At 43.9% G+C, this 23,449-nt stretch overlaps 2 protein-coding genes across 2 annotated transcripts in view; one reads left to right on the forward strand and one right to left on the reverse strand.

Annotated features, from left to right (window-relative positions):
• The window catches only part of LOC106562414 (solute carrier family 12 member 4-like), a 49,550-nt gene extending 48,095 nt beyond the window's left edge, over window positions 1–1,455 (forward strand). Inside the window, exon 24 of the mRNA XM_014127285.3 lies at window positions 32–1,455. Within this exon, the coding sequence (XP_013982760.1) occupies window positions 32–123 (92 nt within the window). The 3' untranslated portion in view covers window positions 124–1,455. The remainder of the gene's footprint in view (window positions 1–31) is intronic.
• Window positions 1,172–23,034, reverse strand: LOC106562419 (dipeptidase 2). Its single transcript, XM_014127297.3, has 11 exons — window positions 22,724–23,034; window positions 16,058–16,203; window positions 15,537–15,663; window positions 15,220–15,349; window positions 12,168–12,309; window positions 10,705–10,774; window positions 9,724–9,900; window positions 3,601–3,685; window positions 3,347–3,422; window positions 3,017–3,152; window positions 1,172–2,693 (listed from the first exon to the last, which is right to left on the reverse strand). Exons 2-11 carry the CDS (start codon window positions 16,198–16,200, stop codon window positions 2,469–2,471), a joined length of 1,311 nt encoding a protein of 436 aa, XP_013982772.1. The 5' UTR covers window positions 16,201–16,203; window positions 22,724–23,034; the 3' UTR covers window positions 1,172–2,468.
• Between the last annotated feature and the right edge of the window lie 415 nt (window positions 23,035–23,449).

Genomic DNA, 23,449 nt, shown 5'->3' on the forward strand with positions numbered 1-23,449 from the left:
CTGGTTATAACAGTGCTTAACTCTGGCCCAGATATGGAGTTTCTGGAGGTGCTGACGGAAGGTCTGGAGAGAGTGCTGCTGGTGAGAGGAGGAGGACGAGAGGTCATCACTATCTACTCCTGACCTATCGGAAACCACTCGGGTCACAGGTCACGACACTGCCTCGACAGGAGACATTCCACCCCGACCACTGGGGGCACTGCAGCACCGGCAGCAGCATCCAGCCGATCCTCAACATACAGTACATACAAACTGTGCCAATTAATGATGGAATTAAGAGGACTTTTATTGTGGAATTTGAGGACCACAAAAAGCAATAATAATTTGCCTGGCATTTCTGCGGAATGTATTGCCTTCCATGAGGACAGTAGCCTTTAAAGATGACATGCTATAATTCCCTCATGAATCCCTTATTGCCAAGGCAACTAAAGCTTGGGTCATTCACAAACCTATTTCTGCAATAGGATACCATTAACAACTGCTACTTTTACACATACATCCATCGAACATGAATTTTCTATGTCGACTGAGTCAGTATTTTTGTATTGTTTGCAGAAAAGAAATGATGGTGGGCTTTCCCTCATCAAGGATTAGCTTGCCAGATAGCAGTCTTGGGTGGTCCGTATGAAGGCCTCTGTGTAGAGTGCCAATTTGAGTTATTTTTTCACAACCTTTTTATGGTTGGTGGAATAATAAGTTTTGTATTTATTTTTCTTATTTATTTTCTCAACCTTCTCCCGATGAGGATAAGATTTTTCGGATTGTAGATAATGAAATGCTAGTTGGGGTATTTCAACAGATGGCGCAGAGAGTGCTTGTACATGTGGATGCCAGAGATTGTATTGAAACATTATTTTACTGGATTATGATTTGTAATTGTTGAAAGAGAAGAGGTTTTAAATCATTGACAATTATACATTACATTTAATCTGCTATTTCTGTACAAAAGTCATTATTATAGGCTTGAAGACTACTTTCAGGGCCACCTGAACAGAGTAGCATATGCACACATTTCCTTTTCTTTCCTGTAGACTGCAAGAGCTGTAAAGGCGAAGAGTATTTTTCTGAACTTAGCAATAAAATCATGTTTCATTTCCCTATTCAACCAGAATTGAACTATCTTGACTTCAGATATATTAATGTGTTCATAAAATAAGATGGTAGAAAAACGGAAACCTCAAAGCATTATTTACTTAAGAGAAAGGCAAAATAAATACAATATAACCTATGAATACAGAATACAACATTCCTGAGATGACTGTAGGAGGCATTACAGTATATTAACATGTTGCATACTGTTTCACTGTACACACTTGTGAGTAAATGTTACATTCATGTTAATTTTAAGATGAAATCGTCACTTTCTATGAAATAGTTTCATTGTGAAACTCAAGTTTGTGTGATGGACATCAAGGTCTGTGTCCTCAGAAATAAAGATAGTTTGTAAATGCCTCAGTATGACCTTGTGGCCTTGATTGTATCATTAAACAAACATAACACAGATATTTTTAGAATGAGATATGTAAAAAGAGTTAAAAGTGATTGTTACATTGAACTCAATGTAATATAGTATAAAGTGTGTGCAGAGCATTGTGTAAATATACAACTCCTTCAAGGTAAAAATGACCAAAACTAAAAATTTGGTAAAGTTCTTTGTAGGGAAGATCACATGTAAGCAAGTGACACAGTAAACACGTTAAAGCTAGGCTTGTCACTGTCGGAGAAACATGGTTGTATTGGATAGTGTATTGTAATACAACACTAGTAGTACTACTAAATAGGTTCCGGTACTCATTTTGGGTGCAAGTACTGTTTATATTTAGGTGCAGGAGCTCCACTATACTTTTGAGCTAATATTCTATAAGAGTAAAACGAGCTCAAGCAGTAGAGAATTTGAGGTGCCGGTACTCAGCTCCAGTGGGCTCCTGTGCAAGTCAAGCACTGCTAGTTTAGTAACACTAAGGGCTAAATTCTTATCAGATCCCTGCTAGCCGACATCCAGTTGTTTTGGCAGTGTCGAAGGTGGAACTGCGTTAGAGCTGCTCCTTACGGTACATTATCGGGGACACTGTCATTGGATGCAATGAAACCACACCGATTTATATCGACAAATCCCATGCAGCCGTGTTAGAAGTTCATGTAGCCACATTACAAGTTCAAACACTCTAATGCGTAATGGTCTATTGTCTACATAGACTGATAAATCCCCCCATCCACATTAAAATGAAAACATGCATTTCATAATATCTATTGTCGATAGAGCCTGCACTTTCTTTTGTCGTTTTGAACATCTAATGCGTAGGGATAATAAGGAAGGGAGTGGTTGGTGACACAAAAGAGCATTCACACACTTATTTGTCAGCTCACACTACAGCTACACCCCCAATACTGCCAAAACATCCACTATGCAGATATCGGTCAATGCAGGTGAAAGCTGGATCTGATTGAATCGAGGCCATATTAAACTCTTAATGGTCCATCAGGACACAGAGGCAGGAGATTAGTATAACCATGGTCCAGACCAGACTTCTGGGGACCACCTGTTCACTGTGGCCCTTGGAGTACATCTGTTCCTTCTTTGTCGTCTGGTGGTCAGGTCGCCTGAGTACCAGTCTGCAGGGGTTCTGAACCTCAGCCAAGTCTATCTGAGCTTCACTGGGGAGAGTTCCTTTTGCTTTCTGCCTGTCACGCTCCTGGGGAAGGGATAGAGGGGAGGGAGGGAGAGAGAGAGAGAAGTTTACACTGTGTTATGATGCTGTGACAGTGACTCCACTGAACAAGAAAAAACAAGTGGGATTTTCCATGTACTATACAAGGCCCTTTTTCCAGTTCCCTTCATACCACAAAGTACTCAGATGGACATTCAGTGCCAGACAGAGATGCCTTTCATTCCTGTCATTCCTTTGATGTTACTACTGCAGGTGTTTGTGATGGGCTTTGATTGCATTACTCATACTGTAGCATTGAGCCTTTATAACAGGCAAAAACACAGCGCTTTTGTTCCTTTAGCACTCACTTTCTCAACCTCCTTGAATACACGTAGGAAGTTGTGTCTGAGGACCCCGGACAACTCGTTCTCTGTCCAGTGTCTCTTCAGCAGCTCCTGAATCAGAGCAGGATACTTGGACACATCCTCTAATCCAAGAGGAAACCTTCAGACAGTAGAACATAACAGGCTATGTATTACTCAAACCCTCAGGACACTTAAAATGCAGCTGCTATCTGTTACCAGCCTGCTTACAAAAAAGTGAGTAATTCTTCTAGCATTCAAGCTGGAGCATAATGTGGCTGTATTAATGAACTAACGCTGAATGTGCTGCTGTTACTCTGAGGTAAAAGGTCTTACTTAGAAGCTCCATCAAAGTCCCCTCCTATTCCTATTGACTCAGATCCAACCACCTTCCTAATGTGGGTAAAATGGTCTGCAAAAATTAAGAGGAATATCAAAAGATAAGATAATGATAAGATAAATCATGTGTACACATGTTATTGATATTCTTGATACTGGCCTTCTAAACAGGTCTTGATTGATAACAAGGCAGCCAATTTTGCGCTTAATTGTTTGATGCCAATAAACACTAATCAAAGGCAACTGCTCACCAGCCACAATGGAGACATTGGCTCGGCCATGGCAAGCCACAAACCCACTGTGCAGATTAACCATGATGAGTCCTCTGTTCTCCTTCTGAAACAACAACACACCCAGAATAGAACATAAAAAAACATTCCACACTTCCAGTGACCTTCCAGCCATGTAGATACAGTGCCTTCCGAACTCATTCACACCCCTTGACGGTTTCAGCATTTTGTTGTGTTACAGCCCAAATTTAAAATGGATTAAACTGAGATTTTGTTTCACTGGCCTACACACAATACCCCATAATGTCAAAGTGGAATTGTGTTTTTAGACATTTTTACAAATTAATAAAAAATTACAAGCTGAAATGTCTTGAGTCAATAAGTATTCAACCCCTTTATTATGGCAAGCCTAAATCATTTCAGTAGTAAAAATGTGCTTAATAAGTCACATTATGAGTTGCATGGACTCACTCGGATTGCAAAAATTGTGTTTAGCATTATTTTTGAAGGACTATTTAATCTCTGTACAACACATACAGATAATTGTAAGGTCCCTCGGTCGAGCGATGAATTTCGAACACAGATTCAACCACAAAGCCTCGCAAAGAAGGGCAAAAATAACCCGTCATGCACTCACGGGGAACGTGCACAAGCACTACAATAAACAATCCCACACAAAGACATGGGGGGAACAGAGGGTTAAATACACAACAAGTAAATGAGGGAATTGAAACCAGGTGTGTGGAAACACAAGATAAAACAAATGGAAAATGAAAAGTGGATCAACGATGGCTAGAAGACCGGCGACGCCGACCGCCGAGCACCGCCCGAACAAGGAGAGGACCCGACTTCGGCGGAAGTCGTGACAGTACCCCCCTTGATGCGCGGCTCTAGCAGCGCGCCGCCACCGGCCTCGGGGACGACCCAGAGGGCGAGGCGCAGGGCGATCCGGACGGAGACGGTGGAACTCAGCACCTCTCCTCCGGACAGTACCCCTCCCACTCCACGAGGTACTGAAGGCCCCTCGCCCGACGCCTCAAATCCAGGATAGAGCGAACGGAGTACACCGGGGCCCCCTTGATGTCCAGAGGGGGCGAAGGAACCTCCCGCACCTCAGACTCCTGGAGCGGGCCAACCACCACCGGCCTGAGGAGAGACACATGGAACGAGGGCTTAATACGGTAATCGGGGGGAAGCTGTAACCTATAACAAACCTCGTTCACTCTCCTCAGGACTTTAAATGGCCCCACAAACCGCGGACCCAGCTTCCGGCAGGGCAGGCGGAGGGGCAAGTTTCGGGTCGAGAGCCAGACCCGGTCCCCCGGTGCGAACATCGGGGCCTCACTGCGGTGACGGTCTGTGCTGGCTTTCTGGCACAGCACGGCCCGCTGGAGGTGAACATGGGCGGTGTCCCATGTCTCCTCCGCGCGCCTGAACCAGTCATCCACCGCAGGAGCCTCGGTCTGACTCTGATGCCAAGGCGCCAGAACCGGCTGGTACCCCAGTACGCACTGGAAGGGGGAGAGGTTAGTGGAGGAGTGGCGGAGCGAGTTCTGAGCCATCTCGGCCCAGGGCACGAACGCTGCCCACTCCCCCGGCCGATCCTGGCAATACGTCCGCAGAAACCTGCCCACATCCTGGTTCACTCTCTCCACCTGCCCATTACCCTCGGGATGAAACCCCAAGGTAAGGCTGATCGAGACCCCCAGACGTTCCATGAACGCCTTCCAGACCCTCGAAGTGAACTGGGGACCTCGTTCAGACACTATATCCTCAGGCACCCCATAGTGCCGGAAGATGTGTGTAAACAAGGCCTCCGCAGTCTGTTGGGCCGTAGGTAGACCCGGGCAGAGGAAGGAGATGGCAGGACTTAGAGAACCGATCCACAACGACCAGGATCGTGGTGTTTCCCTGTGAGGGGGGGAGATCGGTAAGAAAATCCACCGACAGGTGCGACCAAGGCCGCTGTGGAACGGGGAAGGGGTGTAGCTTCCCTCTGGGCAGGAGCCTTACACTGAGCGCACATCAAGCAGGAGGAAACATAAACCCTCAGGTAAGCCACCACCACTTCCCAGCCAAACAGCGCACCGTCCGACCGATCCCAGGATGACCAGAGGAGGGTGACGTGTGGGCCCAATAGATCAACCGGTCATGGACAGCAGACAGAATGTACAGATGCCCAGCGGGACACTGGAGGGGAGAGGGCTTTGCACATAACGCCTGCTCAATGTCCACATCCAGCTCCCACACAACCGGCGCAACCAGGCAGGAGGCCGGGAGTATGGGAGTGGGATGCATGGGCCGCTCCTCTGTGTCATACAGTCAGGACAGTGCGTCTGCCTTCACGTTCTGGGAACCTGGTCTGTAGGAAAGGGAATAAACAAAACGGGTGAAAAACATGGCCCACCTTGCCTGGCGAGGGCTCAGTCTCCTCGCTGCCCGGATGTACTCCAGATTGCGGTGGTCAGTCTAGATGAGAAAAGGGTGCAGGTCCTGCTCCAACAGTCGACCAAGCACCCTGCGCACCAGGGACACATGCTCGGCGCGTGTAGCAGAGTATATCAGAATGTTATCAATATACACCACTACACCCTGCCCGTGCAGGTCCCTGAAAATCCTCTCTACAAAGGCTTGGAAGACTGATGGAGCATTCATCAACCCGTACGGCATGACGAGGTACTCATAATGCCCTGAGGTCGTACTGAACGCCGCCTTCCACTCGTCTCCCTCCCGGATACGCACCAGGTTGTAAGTGCTCCTGAGATCTAATTTGGTGAAGAAGCGCGCCCTGTGCATTGACTCAATCGCTGTGGCGATGAGCGGCAGCAGGTAACTGTACCTCACCGTGATCTGGTTTAGACCTCGATAGTCAATACACGGGCGCAGACCTCCCTCCTTCTTCTTCACAAAAAATAAACTTGAGGAGGCGAACCCAAAAGCAGACCAGGACAAGGTGAGTTGAACGAAGGTGAGTATTTATTTACAGACTCAAATGTGAAAACAGAATAATCCAGGAGACGGAGCGGGCATCGGAGGTGAGTTGGTGAGAGTGAATAGGCAGATCCAATGATGTCACAGAAGCCACCGACAACCAGGCAGGGGTGGGGTGAATGTTCCGGGAGAATTAAGTTCATTGCTAACGATCCGGCAGGGAATGGATGTCAGGTCAGAGCTTATGAAGTGGAGAGGTGATGATCAGGACCAGGTGTGCAGATAGCTGATGAGATGCAGGTGCGGGTAATCGAGAGATCTCCCGCCTAGCTTCGTCGCCCGGCAACCAGACAGGGTGCGTTCAGGAACCTCAGGAAACAGACACCAAGACAGAAAACAGGCAACTCAGGCAGAAAACAGACTCAGGAAGCGGGATTCATGACAGGCGACACCGACCGCCGAGCGCCGCCCGAACAAGGAGAGGACCCGACTTCGGCGGAAGTCAAGACAGCGTCCTTCCTAACTCAGTTGCCGGAGAGGAAGGAAACCACTCAGGGATTTCACCATAAGGCCAATGGTCACTTTAAAACAGTTACAGGGTTGAATGGTTGTGATAGGAGAAAACTGAGGATGGATAAACAACATTGTAGTTACTCCACAATACTAACCTATGTGACAGAGTGAAAAGAAGGAAGCATGTACAGAATAAAAATATTCTAAAACATGCATCCTGTTTTCAATAGGCACTAAAGTAAAACAGCAAAAAATGTGGCAAAGAATACAAAGTGTTATGTTTGGGGCAAATCCAAAATAACACATCACTTAGTACCACTCTTCATATTTTCAAGCAGGGTGGTAGCTGCATCATGTTATGGGTATGCTTGTCATCGGCAAGGACTAGGGAGTTTTTTTAATAAAAGAAACGGAATAGAGCTAAGCACAGGCAAAGTCCTAGAGGAAAACTCGGTTCAGTCGGCTTTCCAACAGACATTGGGAGACAAATTCACCTTTCAGCAGGACAATAACCTAAAACACAAGGCCAAAATATACACTGGAGTTTTTTACCAAGACGACATTGAGTGTTCTTGAGTAGTCTGGTTACAGTGTTGACTTAAATCGGCTTGAAAATCTATGGCAAGACTTGAAAAGGGCTGTCTAGCAATGATCAACAACCAACTTGACAGAGTTTGAAGAATTTAAAAAATAATAATGTGCAAATATTTTACAATCCAGGTGTGCAAAGCTCTTACCCAGAAAGACTTGCAGCTGTAATCGCTGCCAAAGGTGATTCAAAAATGTATTGATTCAGGGGTGTAAATACTTTTGTAAATTAGATATTGCTGGATTTCAGTTTCAATAAATTAGCATACATTTCTAAAAACATGTTTTTCACTTTGTCATTATGGGGTATCGTGTGTAGATGGAAAAAATATACAGTACCAGTCAAGAGTTTGGACACCTACTCATTCAAGGGTTTTTCTTTATTTTTACTATTTTCTACATTGTGGAATAATAGTTAAGACTTCAAAACTATGAAAAAATCATGTAGTAACCAAAAAAGTGTTAAACAAATCCACCCTTTGCCTTGATGACAGCTTTGCACACTCTTGGCATTCTCTCAACCAGCTTCACCTGGAATGCTTTTCCAACAGTCTTGAAGGAGTTCCCACATATGCTGAACACTTGTTGGCTGCTTTTCCTTCATTCACTCTGCGGTCCAACTCATCCCATACCATCTCAATTGGTTTGGAGGCCAGGTCATCTGATGCTGCATTCCAACACTCTCCTTACACAGCCAGGAGGTGTGTTGGGTCATTGTCCTGTTGAAAAACAAATGATAGTCCCACGAAGCGTCGCTGCAGAATGTTGAATTCTAAATAAATCACTGACAGTGTCACCAGCAAAGCACCCCTACACCATCACACCTCCTCCTCCATGCTTCACGGGGGGAACCACACATGTAGAGATCATCTGTTCACCTATTCTGCGTCTCACAAAGACACGGCGGTTGGAACCAAAAATCTCAAATTTGGACTCATCAGACCAAAGGACAGATTTCCACCGATCTAATGTCCATTGATCGTGTTTCTTGGCCCAAGCAAGTCTTCTTCTTATTGGTGTCCTTTAGCGGTGGTTTCTTTGCAGAAATTTCACCATGAAGGCCTGATTCATGCAGTCTCCTCTGAACAGTTGATGTTGCGATGTGAATGTTACTTGAACTCTGTGAAGCATTTATTTGGGCTGCAATTTCTGAGGCTGGTAAGTCTAATGAACTTATCCTCTGCAGCAGAGGTAACTCTGGGTCTTCCTTTCCTGTGGTGGTCCTCATGAGAGCTAGTTTCATCATAGCCCTTGATGGATTTTGCGACTGCACTTGAAGAAACTTTCAAAGTTCTTGACATTTTCCGTATTGACTGACCTTCATGTCTTAAATGAATGATGGACTGTTGTTTCTCTTTGCTTATTTGAGCTGTTTTTGCCATATATGGACTTTGTCTTTTACCAAATAGGCCTATCTTTTGTAAACAACCCCTACCTTGTCACAACACAACTGATTTGCTCAAACGCATTAAGAAGGAAGAAATTAGAGAAATGTACTTTTAACAAGGCACTCCAGTTAATTTAAATGCATTACAGGTGACTACCTCATGAAGCTGATTGAGAGAATGCCAAGAGTGTGCAAAGCTGTCATCAAGGCAAAGGTTGGCTACTTTGAAGAATCTCAAATATTAAATATATTTTGATTTGTTTAACACTTTTTTGGTTACTACATGATTCCATATGTGTTATTTCATAGTTTTGATGTATTCACTATTATTCTACAATGTAGAAAATAGTACAAATAAAGAAAAACCCTGGAATGAGTAGGTGTGTGCAAACTTTTGACTGGTATTGTATATTTAATCCATTTGAATTCAGGCTGTAACACAACAAAATGTGGAATAAGTCAAGGGGTATGAACACTTTCTGAAGGCACTGTAAAACAGGAAATGCAAATAAAGGACAAGTGGATTAAAGAAACATTGCAGAAAGGAGACATCATCAAAATATAATTCCAAAAGACTCTCCTGATAAGGAGTAAACACAGGCCACCCACAATGAGTGACCGTGCCGATGGTGGTTGAAAGGGAGGAGGGATGGAGGAGTGTTAGAGAGAGAGAGAAAGAGAGAGAGAGACAGACAAAGAGAGAGAGTTCTTGCCAGGGGTCTCACCAGTTCGTGGAGCAGGTCATCAGGAACATTGCGGCTGTGGTTACACACGGCATGGGCTGAGGAGTGGCTGAAAATAACTGGAGCCTTAGAGATCTGCAGTACTGCCCTGGCTGTGGCCCAGGAACTATGGGACAGGTCTACTATCATCCCCAATCTGTTCATCTCCTTCACCACATCCTGAGAGAGACAGAGAGAGAGAGAGAGAGAGAGGGAGAGAGAGAGAGAGAAAGACAGAGAGAGAGAGAGGGAGAGAGAGAGAGAGAGAGAGAGAGAGAGAGAGAGAGAGAGAGAGAGAGAGAGAGAGAGAGAGAGAGAGAGAACAGGAAAAGCATGTTACCACTTGCTGTGAAGTTTCCCAGTAATTATATATTACGTGCTCTATGTACATCATTGTGCATATCTGCTGACAGTGAAAAATATACAACACTTTGCGCCACTTATCTACAAACAGTAAACACTTCAAACAGTAAAACGCTCAGTTGCGACTGAGGATCACATCAGTCTTACACAGCTCCCTAAAAATCGTCAAGGATCAAGAATGTTTGTGTACAACTCCTAGAGACTGTGAAGGAAAATGTTATGTTTGTGTATCAAATCAACAGAACATTGCTCTGGGTGTTTCAGTTATTTCAGGTATTTCAGTTTCAAGGTCTCAACTTGGAGAGAGGAAGCCTCGTGAGGTATTGGTCCATCACATGCAGGAGCCAATGATGAATAATAAATCATGTAAATCATGCAAATATAACTCGTCTGTGTAGCAGTATATAAGAGGACTGAAGGGACTGCCCCGGCGGAGCTTCTGATCGACCTGCACTGACTGTGCAAAGTTTGTTGTAACCTCTCCAGCTTGTTGACTTCAGGTGTCCCTGAAGACGTAAGTGTGCCGAAATGTCATTACGCTCCAGTATGACGCCTGAAGTGACCAGCGTAGGCTACAAGTATTGGCTTGAACACAGACTTAGTGTTAAAGGTTTACCTTACCTTACCGAAGTCTGTTAGGCTGTCATTTTCTCTTTGATAGACATCATAAATTGTTGAGGAGGACTCAGCCCTGAAGCAATAAAAAAACTACTGTGTTAGAGCCCAGTAGCAAGGACCTAAGATGTCAAACCAAAATATAACAAATAAGTCTGTAAGTTTTAATATCACATGCACACGTACAGTGAAATGCCTTTTTTGCAAACTCAAAACCCAACAATGCAATAATCAATAACATGTATTACAACAACAAAAAAACACAAGAAATAAGAATAAGAAATATGAAATACACAATAAAGTAAATAAGTAAGCATACTATATACTGTACAAGAAATACTTAAAAAGTCATATCCAATACCATACTTCCATGTGCAGGGATACTGGAGTGATGGAGGTAGATATGTACAGGGGTAAGGGAGCTAGGCAACAGGATATAAGATAAACAGAGTAGCAGCAGCTTGCATGTGAGTGAGTGTGCAGATGTGTGGAGTCAGTATATATGTATGTGTTAGTGAGCAAATTATGGAGTGAGTGTTTGTGTGTGTATTGGAGTGACAGTGTGTGTGAGTATGTAAATCTGTGAGAGGGTAAATATTGAAATAAAAGGTAAATAAAGATACAAGGTAAACTCAGTCCGTGTAGCTATTTATTAGTTGTATCGCTTGGGGATAGAAGCTGATGTTGTCTACCCTCGCCAACTGGGTTCGGCCCGTCAGGAAATCCAGGATCCAGTTGCAGAAGGAGGTTTTCAGACCCAGAGTCCTATGCTTGGTGGCGAGATTGGAGGGGATAATGGTGTTGAACGCTGAGCTGTAGTCAATGAACAGCATTCTCACATAGGTATTCCTCTTATCTAGGTAGGTGAGGGCAGTGTGAAGAGCAATAGAGATTGCGTCGTCTATGGATTTGTTTGGGCGTTATGCAAATTGGAGTGGGTCTAGGGTGGCTGGGATGGTAGACATAATGTGTGCCATAAACAGTCTCTCAAAGCACTTCATGATTACAGAAGTGAGTGCTACAAGGCGGTAATCATTGTGGCATGAAGCCTTAGAGTTCTTAGGTACAGGAATGATTGTGGTCATCTTAAAACGTGGGGATTACAGACTGGGACAAGGAGAGGTTGAAAACTACTGTGAATATGCCTGCCAGCTGTTCTGCGCATGCTCTGAGAATGAGAGCGAGATCCCCCAGTCCTCTGGGTCGGTGACGGCCCTCACACCCGGCTCGATGTTGTTGCTGACAAAGCGCACATAAAATGCATTGAGTTCGTCTGGTAGAAAGGCATCGTTGGGCAGATCACGGTTGGTCTTCCTTTGTAATCCGTAATGGACTGTAGCCCCTGCCACATGCGGCGGGCTTCGGAGCCTGTTTAGTAGGATTCCACCTTATTCCTATATTGTCCTTTTGCGTGCGTGCGTGTGTGCGTGCGTGCGTGTGTGTGTGCGTGCGTGCGTGCGTGCGCTCACCAAGGTGTGTTGCAGGTGTGTGTGAGGGCCATGGAGCGAACCCCCAGCTGGTAAAACATACGCAGGGTTGGCAGGCTGCTGTCTATTGAATGACCTCCCTCAATGCTGATCAGACACGCTATCTTGTTAGTGTCATTTAGTCCTGTTGAATACACACACATGATACACACACACATCATTATCATCATCATCATCATCATACTACTGTAAATTGGGCAGAAATATGTTTTTACTAGGCATCAACCCACTTAGACACCCACGCATTTCCATATATTGGTGGAAAGATCAATTTGGAAAACCCATCAAATTACTTCAGAGAGCGTAAATTACGGGCCAGAAGACCAGCTGTCAAGTGTCTCCTTGCCCAGTCTGTGAGTCCAACATGTTTGAAGCTGCCCACCATTGTTCCCGTTCCTAAGAACTCCAAGGTAACCTGCCTAAATGACTATCGTCCAGTAGCACTCGCGTCTGTAATTATGAAGTGCATTGAAAGGCTGGTCATGACACACATCAACACCATCGTCCCAGACATCCTGGACCCACTCCAACAGATGATGCAATCTCAATTAAACTTCACACTGCTCTCTCCCACTTGGACAAGAGGGGAAATAACTATGAGAGAATACTATTCATAGACTACAGCTCAGCGTTCAACACCATAGTCCCCTCCAAGCTCATCACAAAGCTCGGGACCCTGGGACTGAACCCATCCCTCTGCAACTGGATCCTGGACTTCCTGACAGGCCGCCCCCCAGGTGGTGAGGGTAGGAAACAACACCTCCGCCATGCTGACCCTCAACACAGGGGCCCCTCAGGGGTGTGTGATTAGTCCCCTCCTGTACTCCCTGTTCACCCACGACTGCGTGGCCACGCACAACTCCAAAACCATCATCAAGTTTGCTGACAACGCGACGGTGGTAGGCCTGATTACCAACGGAAATGAGACAGCCTACTGGGAGGAGATCAGAGACAACAGCCTCTCCCTCAATGTCAGTAAGGAACTGAATGTGGACTACAGGAAAAAGGGGGAGAGCACACCCCCATCCACCTCGATGGGGCTGTAGTGGAGCAGGTCGGGAGCTTCAAGTTCCTTGGCATCCACATCATCACGGACTTAACATGGTCCACACACACACCCACCTCTTCCCCCTCAGGAGGCTGAAAAGATTTGGCATGTGCCCTCAGATTCTCAAAAAGTTCTACAGCTGCACCATTGAGAGCATCTTGACTGGCTGCATCATCACTTGGTATGTCAAAGGCAAAGCGCCACAGAGGGTGGTGCGGACGGCCCAGTACATCACTTGGCCCGAGCTGCCTGCCATCCAGGACCTCTATATCAGGCAGTGTCAGAGGAAGGCCCAAGAAATTGCCAAAGACTTTAGCCACCCAAGCCATAGACTGTTTTCTCTACCACCGCCCTGCAAACGGTACCGGAGCATCTGCTCTCAGAACAACAGGCTACAGAAGAGCTTCTACCCCCATAAGGCTGCTAAATAGTTAATTAAATGGTTACCCCGGACTATCTGTATTGACCCTATCTTGCACTGACTCTATACACACTCGCTAGACTATATACCGTATACACTATATACAGCACACACTCACTTACACACACTACACTGACATTCGCACGCAAAACCACACATATTCACATACACTTTTAGTTTTTTAGGGGGAACAAATACTAAAATCACCAGGAATTCAGAAAGAAATATATAATAACTTAAAACCTGTTAGGGCTAGGGGGCAGTATTGACAAGGCTGGATAAAAAACATACCCGATTTAATCTGGTTACCACTCCTACCCAGTAACTAGAATATGCATATACTTATTACATATGGATAGAAAACACCCTAAATTTTAAAACTGTTTGAATGGTGTCTATGAGTATAACAGAACTCAAATGGCAGGTCAAAACCTGAGAGATTCCTTTACAGGAAGTGGCCTGTCTGACCATTTCTTGAACTTCTTTTCCATCTCTATCATTTACTAAGGATCTCTGCTCTAACGTGACACTTCCCACGTCGTCCATAGGCGCTCAGAGCCCGGGAAAAAACAGAATGTCGTCATTCCAGCCCCAGGCTGAAACACATTATCGCCTTTCTCAAGTGGCCGATCAAGGGACACTGGGCTTATGCGCGTGACCCGACCGCCCCCGCCTTTGGGATTTTTTCCTCTGTTTGCCGAAAATGGCGTAAAAATTGATTTTAAACAGCGGTTGACATGCTTCGAAGTACGGTAATGGAATATTTAGAATTTTATTGTCACGAATTGCGCCATGCGCGCGACACTTCTTTACTATTTCGGATAGTGTCTGGAACGCACGAACAAAACGCCGCTATTCGGATATAACGATGGATTATTTTGGACCAAACCAACATTTGTTATTGAAGTAGCAGTCCTGGGTGTGCATTCTGACGAAGACAACAAAAGGTAATCAAACTTTTATAATAGTAAATATGATTATGGTGAGTGCTAAACTTGCCGGGTGTCTAAATAGCGAGCCCGTGATGCCTGGGCTATGTACTTAGAATATTGCAAAATGTGCTTTCACCAAAAAGCTATTTTAAAATCGGACATATCGAGTGCATAGAGGAGGTCTGTATCTATAATTCTTAAAATAATTGTTATGCTTTTTGTGAACGTTTATCATGAGTAATTTAGTAAAATCGGACAGTGTGGTTAGATTAACGAGAGTCTTGTCTTTAAATAGCTGTAAAATAGTCATATGTTTGAGAAATTGAAGTAATAGGATTTTTAACGTTTTGAAAATCGCGCCACAGGCTGCCAGTGGCTGTTACGTAGGTGCCCATAGAGGTTAAGAAATCTGTTCCTAAGTATTCCCACAAATAAAAAAGAAACATGATCATGTCTCCATGTAATCAAAGTATGAAACTATTGTTATTTTCAAATGCTATCTCTTATTGTGCTTATTTGTGGTCAATTTGCAGTGTACAAATTATTATAATTATGTTACGGGCCAACGACCATTCTCACCGAAAAATATCATCCCGCAGCTGAATCTACTTGCCTACCCCTGGTATATTGTACCTTTGGTAGATGTCACTAGCTCCAGTTCCGGGTTCTCTGTACACATACGGTTGATCACGTCTATCTGTTCCAGTGTGAGCCTCACAGCATCCTTCGCCTGGGCGCCACACAACACGTAGGCTGCAAACACCTGATCAGAGCATGGGATGGGGACAAAGACAAAGCAGGGGGTCAGAGAGCAACACTTGAGTTAGAAGGGTATTATGGCTTTAGTACAACTCAGTGTGCACATGCACGGACACACATACACACTTACACACACACAAACATGCACACACATACACACTTAGGCTACTATTAACCATATATTAACCTACCTGAGCGCCGACATGTCCCGTTGTGAGTCTGTTGATGTCCGTGGCCACTTTGCTGATGTTGTGCAGGTCAACCTGACTCAGTCTGTTGTCGTGGAGAATCCTCAGCATCAAAGCTAGGTCATTATGTCTAGGAGAGAAAGGGATGAGGCAGTCAGATGTAATAGAGGCGAGGGACTCAAGGTGGAGCAGGAGAGAGACATTTTTATATATCAAATTTCAAAAGCGACAGCTCCATACAGTACCACGTGTGTGTGGGCGAGAATTACTCAGTATGGGATGGTAATTATTTGTATTTGGAACCACACTTGTTTTGGATACTTGGTGGTGTAGTTCCAAAAGTTTACTGTTGAAAATCCATGAGCTATTAATATTTTAGGCTGCATATGGTATGGCAAAAATGTCTATGTTTCTCTGCACAGACAAATATATCATCAACCAATAATAAGGGATACTGTAGGATAAACTTGTCTCTATTTTATGAAAAACAGAATAACTAAGACAACTTTCCTCTGTTTACTTACCCATCAATCAAAGGATATTTTGTCATCAAGCCAAATGCACTTTCTGTTGTAGGATCTCCCGATGTCATCCCACAGAGAAAACACAGCATCAAGTTCGTCCCCAGGTTTAGAAAATCACCTCTATGGAGTATCCGCGATATCATATTCTATAAATAACATAATTTTAAGACACGGTAACTTCAATTAGTCCAGTGCTTTTAACTTTTGGTACCACTTTAAACAAACTACAATGTGTAAACGCTTCATCAAATCAAATCAAATTGTTTTAGTCACATGTGCCCGAATACAACAGGTGTAGACCTTACATTGAAATGCTTACTTACAAGCCCTAAAATAACAATGCAGTTGAAGAATTTTTTGTTGTTGTTGAGAAAATAGAAAAATAACAAATAATTAAAGAGCAACTATAAAATAACAGTAGTGAGGCTATATACAGATTGTACTGGTACAGAGTCAATGTGCGGGGGCACAGGTTAGTCGAGGTAATTGAGGTAATATATACAGTACCAGTCAAAAGTTTGGACACACCTATTCATTCAAGGGTTTTTCTTTATTTGTACTATTTTCTACATTGTAGAATAACAGTGAAGACATCAAAACTATGAAAGAACACATATGGAATCATGTAGTAACCAAAAAAGTGTTTAACAAATCAAAATGTATTTTAGATTTTAGATTCTTCAAAGTAGCCACCCCTTGCCTTGATGACATCTTTGCACACTCTTGGCATTCTCTCAACCACCTTCACCTGGAATGCTTTTCCAACCGTCTTGAAGGAGTTCCCACATATGCTGAGCACTTGTTGGCTGCTTTACCTTCACTCTGCGGTCCAACTCATCCCAAACCATCTCAATTAGGTTGAGGTCAGGTGATTGTGGAGGCCAGGTCATCTGATGCAGCACTTCACCCATTTCCTTCTTGGTCAAATAGCCCTTACACAGCCTGGAGGTGTGTTGGGTCATTGTCCTGTTGAAAAACAAATGACAGCCCCACTAAGCGCAAACCAGATGGGATGGTGTATCGCTGCAGAATGCTCTGGTAGCCATGCTGGTTAAATGTGCCTTGAATTCTAAATAAATCACTGACAGTGTCATCAGCAAAGCACCCCAACACCATCACACCTCCTCCTTAATGCTTCACGGTGGGAACCACACATGTAAAGATCATCTGTTCACCTACTCTGCGTCTCACAAAGACATTCCAAGAGTGTGCAAAGCTGTCATCAAGGCAAAGGGTGGCTACTTTGAAGAATCTCAAATATAAAATATATTTTGAATTGTTTAACACTTTTTTGGTTACTACATGATTCCATATGTGTTATTTCATAGTTTTGATGTCTGCACTATTATTGTGCAATGTAGAAAATAGTAAAAATAAAGAAAAACCCTGGAATGAGTAGGTGTGTCCAAACTTGTGACTGGTACTGTACATGTAGGTAGAGGTAAAGTGACTATGCATAGATAACAAACAGAGAGTAGCAGCAGCGTAAAAATGTAAATAGTCTGGGTAGCCATTTGATTAGCTGTTCAGGAGTCTTATGACTTGGGGGTGTAAGCTGTTAGGAAGTCTTTTGGACCTAGAGTTGGTGCTCCTGTACTGCTTGCCGTGCGGTAGCAGAGAGAACAGTCAATGACTTGGGTGGCTGGAGTCTTTAGCAATTTGTAGGGCCTTACTCTGACACCACCTGGTATAGAGGTCATGGATGGCAGGAAGCTTGGCCCCAGTGATGTACTGCGCCGTACCCACTACCCTCTGTAGTGCCTTGCGGTCGGAGGCCGAGCAGTTGCCATACCAGACAGTGATGTAACCAGTCAGGATGCTCTCGATGGTGCAGCTGTAGAATCTTTTGAGGATATTTTCATTCTCCTGAGGGGGAATAGGCATTATTGTGCCCTCTTCACAACTTTTTTGGTGTGTTTGGACCATGATGTGAACACCAAGAAACTTGAAGCTCTCAACCTGCTCCACTACAGCCCCGTCAATGGGAATGGGGGTGTGCTCAGCCCTCCTTTTCCTGTAGTCCACAACCATCTCCTTTGTCTTAATCACGTTGAGGGAGACGTTGTTATCCTGGCACCACACTCCCAGGTCTCTGACCTCCTCCCTATAGGATGTCTCATCGTTGTTGGTGATCAGGACCACCACTGTTGTGTTGTTGGCAAACTTAATGATGGTGTTGGAGTCGTGCTTGGCCATGCAGTCATGCGTGAACAGGGAGAACAGGAGGGGACTGAGCACACACCCTTGTGGGGCCCAGTGACGAGGATCAGCATGGCAGATGTGTTGTTACCTACCCTTACCACCTGAGGGCAGCCCATCAGGAAGTCCAGGATCCAGTTGCAGAGGAAGGTGTTTAGTCCCAGGGTCCTTAGCTTAGTGATGAGCTTTGAGGGCACTATGGTGTTGAACGCTGAGCTGTAGTCAATGAATAGGATTCTCACATAGGTGTTCCTTTTGTCCAGGTGGGAAAGGGCAGTGTGGAGAGCAATAGAGATTGCGTCATCTGTGGATCTGTTGGGGTGGTATGCAAATTGGAGTGGGTCTAGGGTTTCTGGGATAATGGTGTTCATGTGATCCATGACCAGCCTTTCAAAGCACTTCATGGCTACAGACGTGAGTGCTACGGGTCGGTAGTCATTTAGGCAGGTTACCTTTGTGTTCTTGGGCACAGGGACTATGGTGGTCTCCTTGAAACATGTTGGTATTACAGACTCGGTCACGGACAGGTTGAAAATGTCAGTGAAGACACTTGCCAGTTTGTCAGTGCATGCTCTGAGTACACGTCCTGGTAATCTGTCTGGCCCTGCGGCCTTGTGAATGTTGACCTGTTTAAAGGTCACATCGGCTCCCGAGAGCATGATCCCACAGTCGTCCGGAACAGCTGGTGCTCTCATGCATGATTCAGCGTTGCTTGCCTCGAAGTAAGCATAGAAGTCATTTAGCTCATCTGGTAGGCTTGTGTCACTGGGAAGCTCGCGGCTGTGCTTCGCTTTGTAGTCCGTAATAGTTTGCAAGCCCTGCCACATCCGACGAGCGACGGAGATGGTGTAGTCAATCTTAGTCCTGTATTGACGCTTTGCCTGTTTGATGGTTTGTCAGAGGGCATAGCGGGATTTCTTATAAGCGTCTGGGTTCCCGCTCCTTGAGTCCCGCTCCTTGAAAGCGGCAGCTCAGTACGGATGTTGCCTGTAATCCATGGCTTCTGGTTGAGGTATGTACATACGGTCACTGTTGGGACGACATCATCGATGCACTTATTGATGAATCCAGTGACTGATGTTGTGTACTCCTCAATGCCATCGGAAGAATCCCTGAACATATTTCATTCTGTCCTAGCAAAACAGTCCTGTAGCATCTGACAACTTCCGTATTGAGCGAGTCACTGGTACTTCCTGCTTTCATTTTTGCTTGTAAGCAGGAATCAAGAGGATAGAGTTATGGTCAGATTTGCCAAATGAAGGGCGAGGGAGCGCTTTGTACGCATCCTTGTGTGTGGAGTAAAGGTGATCTAGAGTTTTTTTCCCTCTGGTTGCCCTCATTTATATCAAAATAAAGTGTAGAAAAATAAAGTTCCTTCGACTATTTTGCTATTACAGTTAAAGTTAGTGTTACGTTATCAATCCGGAATGTTCTATAATGCGGGACAAAGGTAGAAATGAGGTAAAACGGATTTAAGTTTCCCTGCATTAAAGTCCCTGGCCACTAGGAGTGCCGTCTCTGGATGAGCATTTTCTTGTTTTATTATGGCCTTATACAGCTCGTTGAGTGTGGTCTTCATGTCAGCATCAGTTTGTGGTGTTAAATAGACAGCTACAAAAAATATAGATTAAAACTCTCTTGGTAAAAACTGTGGTCTACAGATTTTCATGAGATACTCTACCTCAGGCGAGCAAAACCTCAAGACTTCCTTAATATTAGATTTCGTGCACCAGCTGTTATTTACATATTGACACAGACCATCACTCCTTGTCTTACCAGAGGAAGCTGTTCTATCTTGCCGATGCACGGAAAACCCAGCCAGCTGTATGTTATCCATGTTGTCGTTCAGCCACAACTCAGTGAAACATAAGATATTACAGTTTTTAATGTCCCTTTGGTAGGTTAGTCTTGATCGGTGCTCATCCATTTTATTATCCTATGATTGCACGTTGGCTAATAGGACTGATGGTAGAGGCGGATTACCCACTTGCCGTCTGATCCTTACAAGGCACCACGACCTACGTCACCGATATCTCTGTCTCTTCTTCATGCGAATGATGTGGATTTGGGCCTTGTCCGTTGTCTGAAGTAAATCATTGGCGTCCGACTCCTTAAATAAAAAAATCTTCGTCCAGTACGAGGTGAGTAATCGCTGTCCTGATATCCAGAAGCTCTTTTCGGAGGTCATAAAAGACAGTGGCAGAAACATTATGTACAAAATAAGTTACAAATAACGCAAAAAAACACACACAATAGCGCAATTGGTTAGGAGCCTGTAAAATGGCAACCATCTCCTCCGGCACAATTCTGCTTATATGGTATTCATAAAGCCTTAATAAGCACAACATAATTTATAAACAAAGTAATACTGTATAACGTGTGATATGAAAGGTCTCGGCCTATATATAAATCCAGGGCTTTGGCAAATGTGATCCTTTCCCACTAATTATAAAGTATGAAATGTGCTTAAAGGGGCAATCAGCAGATACTACATACATTTTCTTTTTACAAATTAAGGATATGTGCAAAAAAGGCTGTCCTGCTCCTCTCCTCTCTACCTAACTTCACCGCACAGTCCCTTCAGTTTCCCTTCAGTCCAGTTGGTTTGGCTGCTCAGCCTACCTTTGTTATCCCTCACCCATCATAGCCCTGCCATTCCCAACCAATCAGAGCGCTTGGAAATGTGCATCTGGACTCTGAACACCGTACCCACCCACTCAAGTCAGAATGTTATCGTCATCTGAAGGGAGAAGACGCATGTTTCGGAACACTTTGTATTGTTGACGGCAACAGGAATGTCTGAATGTTGTGCCAAGTAATTGGTTTCTCTCTCTCTCCAAGAGGTGAATGTTTAAGTTTATGTTTATATTGATGCTATGTTTATAGCCCTTTATAGACATGTTGTAAGTGTAATGCCATTTCCATTTATTTATGTACATATAGGTATATTGCATAGTTATAACCCTTAACTAATACTGTTTACATGTGTGGAAATCTTTGTCTTATAGAACCACAACAATAAGATTCCACGTCAATCAGATGACCAAAACCATATAAACCTCTTCACATGGAAACAGCTGTGTCTGCGTGTGTGTGTATGGTGGTGACTGTCAAGAGTACTGTGATGGGCTTCAACATCAGGTTCTAACTGGACAGCACTATAGAGGACAGAACCAAACCAATCTGTTGGGTGAGGGCATTCACAGACGACCGCTCAGACGGGTGAGGGCATACCAGCCAACCGTTTTTACTTCATCCTTCTAGACAGATTTGTATTTTTTATGTAACCTTCATTCAAATAGGCAAGTCAGTTAAGAACAAATTCTTATTTACAATGATGGCCTACCCAAACGACGCTTGGCCAATTGTGTGCCGCTCCCTATGGGACTCCCAATCACAGCCGGTTGTGATACGGCCTGGAATCAAACCAGGGTCTGTAGTGACGCCTCTAGCACTGAGATGCAGTGCCTTAGACCGCTGTGCCACTCGGGAGCCCATTATGGATTTGGTGACCAACAGTTTTTTACATGGTCTGTAATTTCTCCGGATTTAGCAACCAATAGATTTTACAATATGTACACATTTATTCTTGAAGAATATAATTTATAGAATGCCTCATGAGTTTAGTTCAACTGTCATACCCCATCAGAACCCAAAATATAAGCCTGTTTTACTCCAATGTTTGTAAATAGAGTAAATGTAAACAAACACTATATAGCCTCAAAACATGATTAAAACTACATGATAAACTGGGTGGTTCAAGCCCTGAATGCTGATTGGCTGACAGCCGTGCTATATCAGACACGGGTATCACAAAACACTTATTTTTACTGCTCTAATTACATTGATAACCAGTTTATAATAGCAATAAGGCACCCCAGGGTTTGTGGTATATGGCCAATACACCAGGGCACTCTGCATTATCCAGGCACTCTGCATTGCGTTGTGCTTAAAAACAGCCCTTAGCCGTGGTATATTGGCCATATACCACATCCCCTCGTGCCTTATTGTTTAAGTATAATGTTGATATCATGGATAGTCAGTCCTTGCATACATAGCTCTGTCTATGAAAAAGAGAGTGGCTACATTTCTCCAGCTGTGTCCCTCAGCTTTTTACTGCAACATAGGCGGGATGACGGCTTAGTTATTATTTATTCTGCTGACTTTCGCTTTAGGAATGGTTTCTTAAGCATCTATAGGCCTATTGGCTTTATAAAGGGTTTATGAAGGCTTCATTAATCCTTAAAAAATGTAGTTCGTTTAAAGTTGAACATAACATTTAAAGTAACTTTTACAGTAAATGGGTCAACAGTTTTAACGAGTGAACGAAAATATTACGCAACTATAACTATTATGCAAATAGGCCTACAAATAACGGAAATTCTATAAAAAAAACATAATAATTCAGTAAATCTAGGCAACATAATTATTTAAACAGTAAAGTGTTTTTAGCAAAACAAAACTCACTGTGCAAGTTGTCCGATCAGCTGGTCGGTTTTTTTACAACGAATGATGCATAAATCCGAACATCGCAATTCAATAATGCGAACTTTCTAGCTCCCTCCGCCCAGATGTAGGCTACGTGAGTAACTGAAATACACTGTACTGTAACGCATAGAATAGATCGTGTACATTACGCAGTGTGGTCATAGAGATGGGATTACTGTCATCTACTGTCCAATCTAACTAATAACACTATGGGCCAGTTTCCCAGAGACAGATTAGCCTAAACCTAGACCTAGAAATAAAAATGATTTAAATGGAAATCCCCATTGGTCATGTTTTTTAGTCCAGCTGTGTCCAGGAAGCCAGCCCTTTAAAGGGGCAATCTGCAGTTGCCACATACATTTTTGGATATATAAATTAATATGTACCCATTGATTTTTTAAATAACATAATTTATGCTTCATGAGTTTAATTCAACTGTCATACACTATCAGAACCCAAAATATAAGCTTGCTTTACTCCAATGTTTGTATAGCCTCAAAACATGCTTAAAACTATCATTTTCATATATTGCATCCACAGCTGTCTATGAATTAGAGTGGTTACATTTATCTAGGCCCATCCTTGAGCTTTTTACCGGAACAGTGGGGCGACCGCTTTGTTATTGTTTCAACTAAGGATTGCCCCCTTAAGTATTGTACTCATAGCCTAATCTCAGAAATCCCAGACCTCGGTGTGTATACTGGA

This window comes from Salmo salar, chromosome 11 (assembly GCF_965601325.2).
Source record: "Salmo salar chromosome 11, fSalSal1, whole genome shotgun sequence".
In the NCBI taxonomy this organism is placed as follows: Eukaryota; Metazoa; Chordata; class Actinopteri; order Salmoniformes; family Salmonidae; genus Salmo; species Salmo salar.

Bases quoted from the DNA above. Each gene is read 5' to 3' on its own strand.
- LOC106562419 (XM_014127297.3), bottom strand. From the start codon at position 16,200: ATGATATCGCGGATACTCCATAGAGGTGATTTTCTAAACCTGGGGACG. The intron at 3,423-3,600 runs GTGAGCAGTTGC...TAATTTTTGCAG, and splicing joins CAATGTCTCCATTGTGGCTG to ACCATTTTACCCACATTAGG. The intron at 2,694-3,016 runs GTGAGTGCTAAA...TCCCTTCCCCAG, and splicing joins TATTCAAGGAGGTTGAGAAA to GAGCGTGACAGGCAGAAAGC.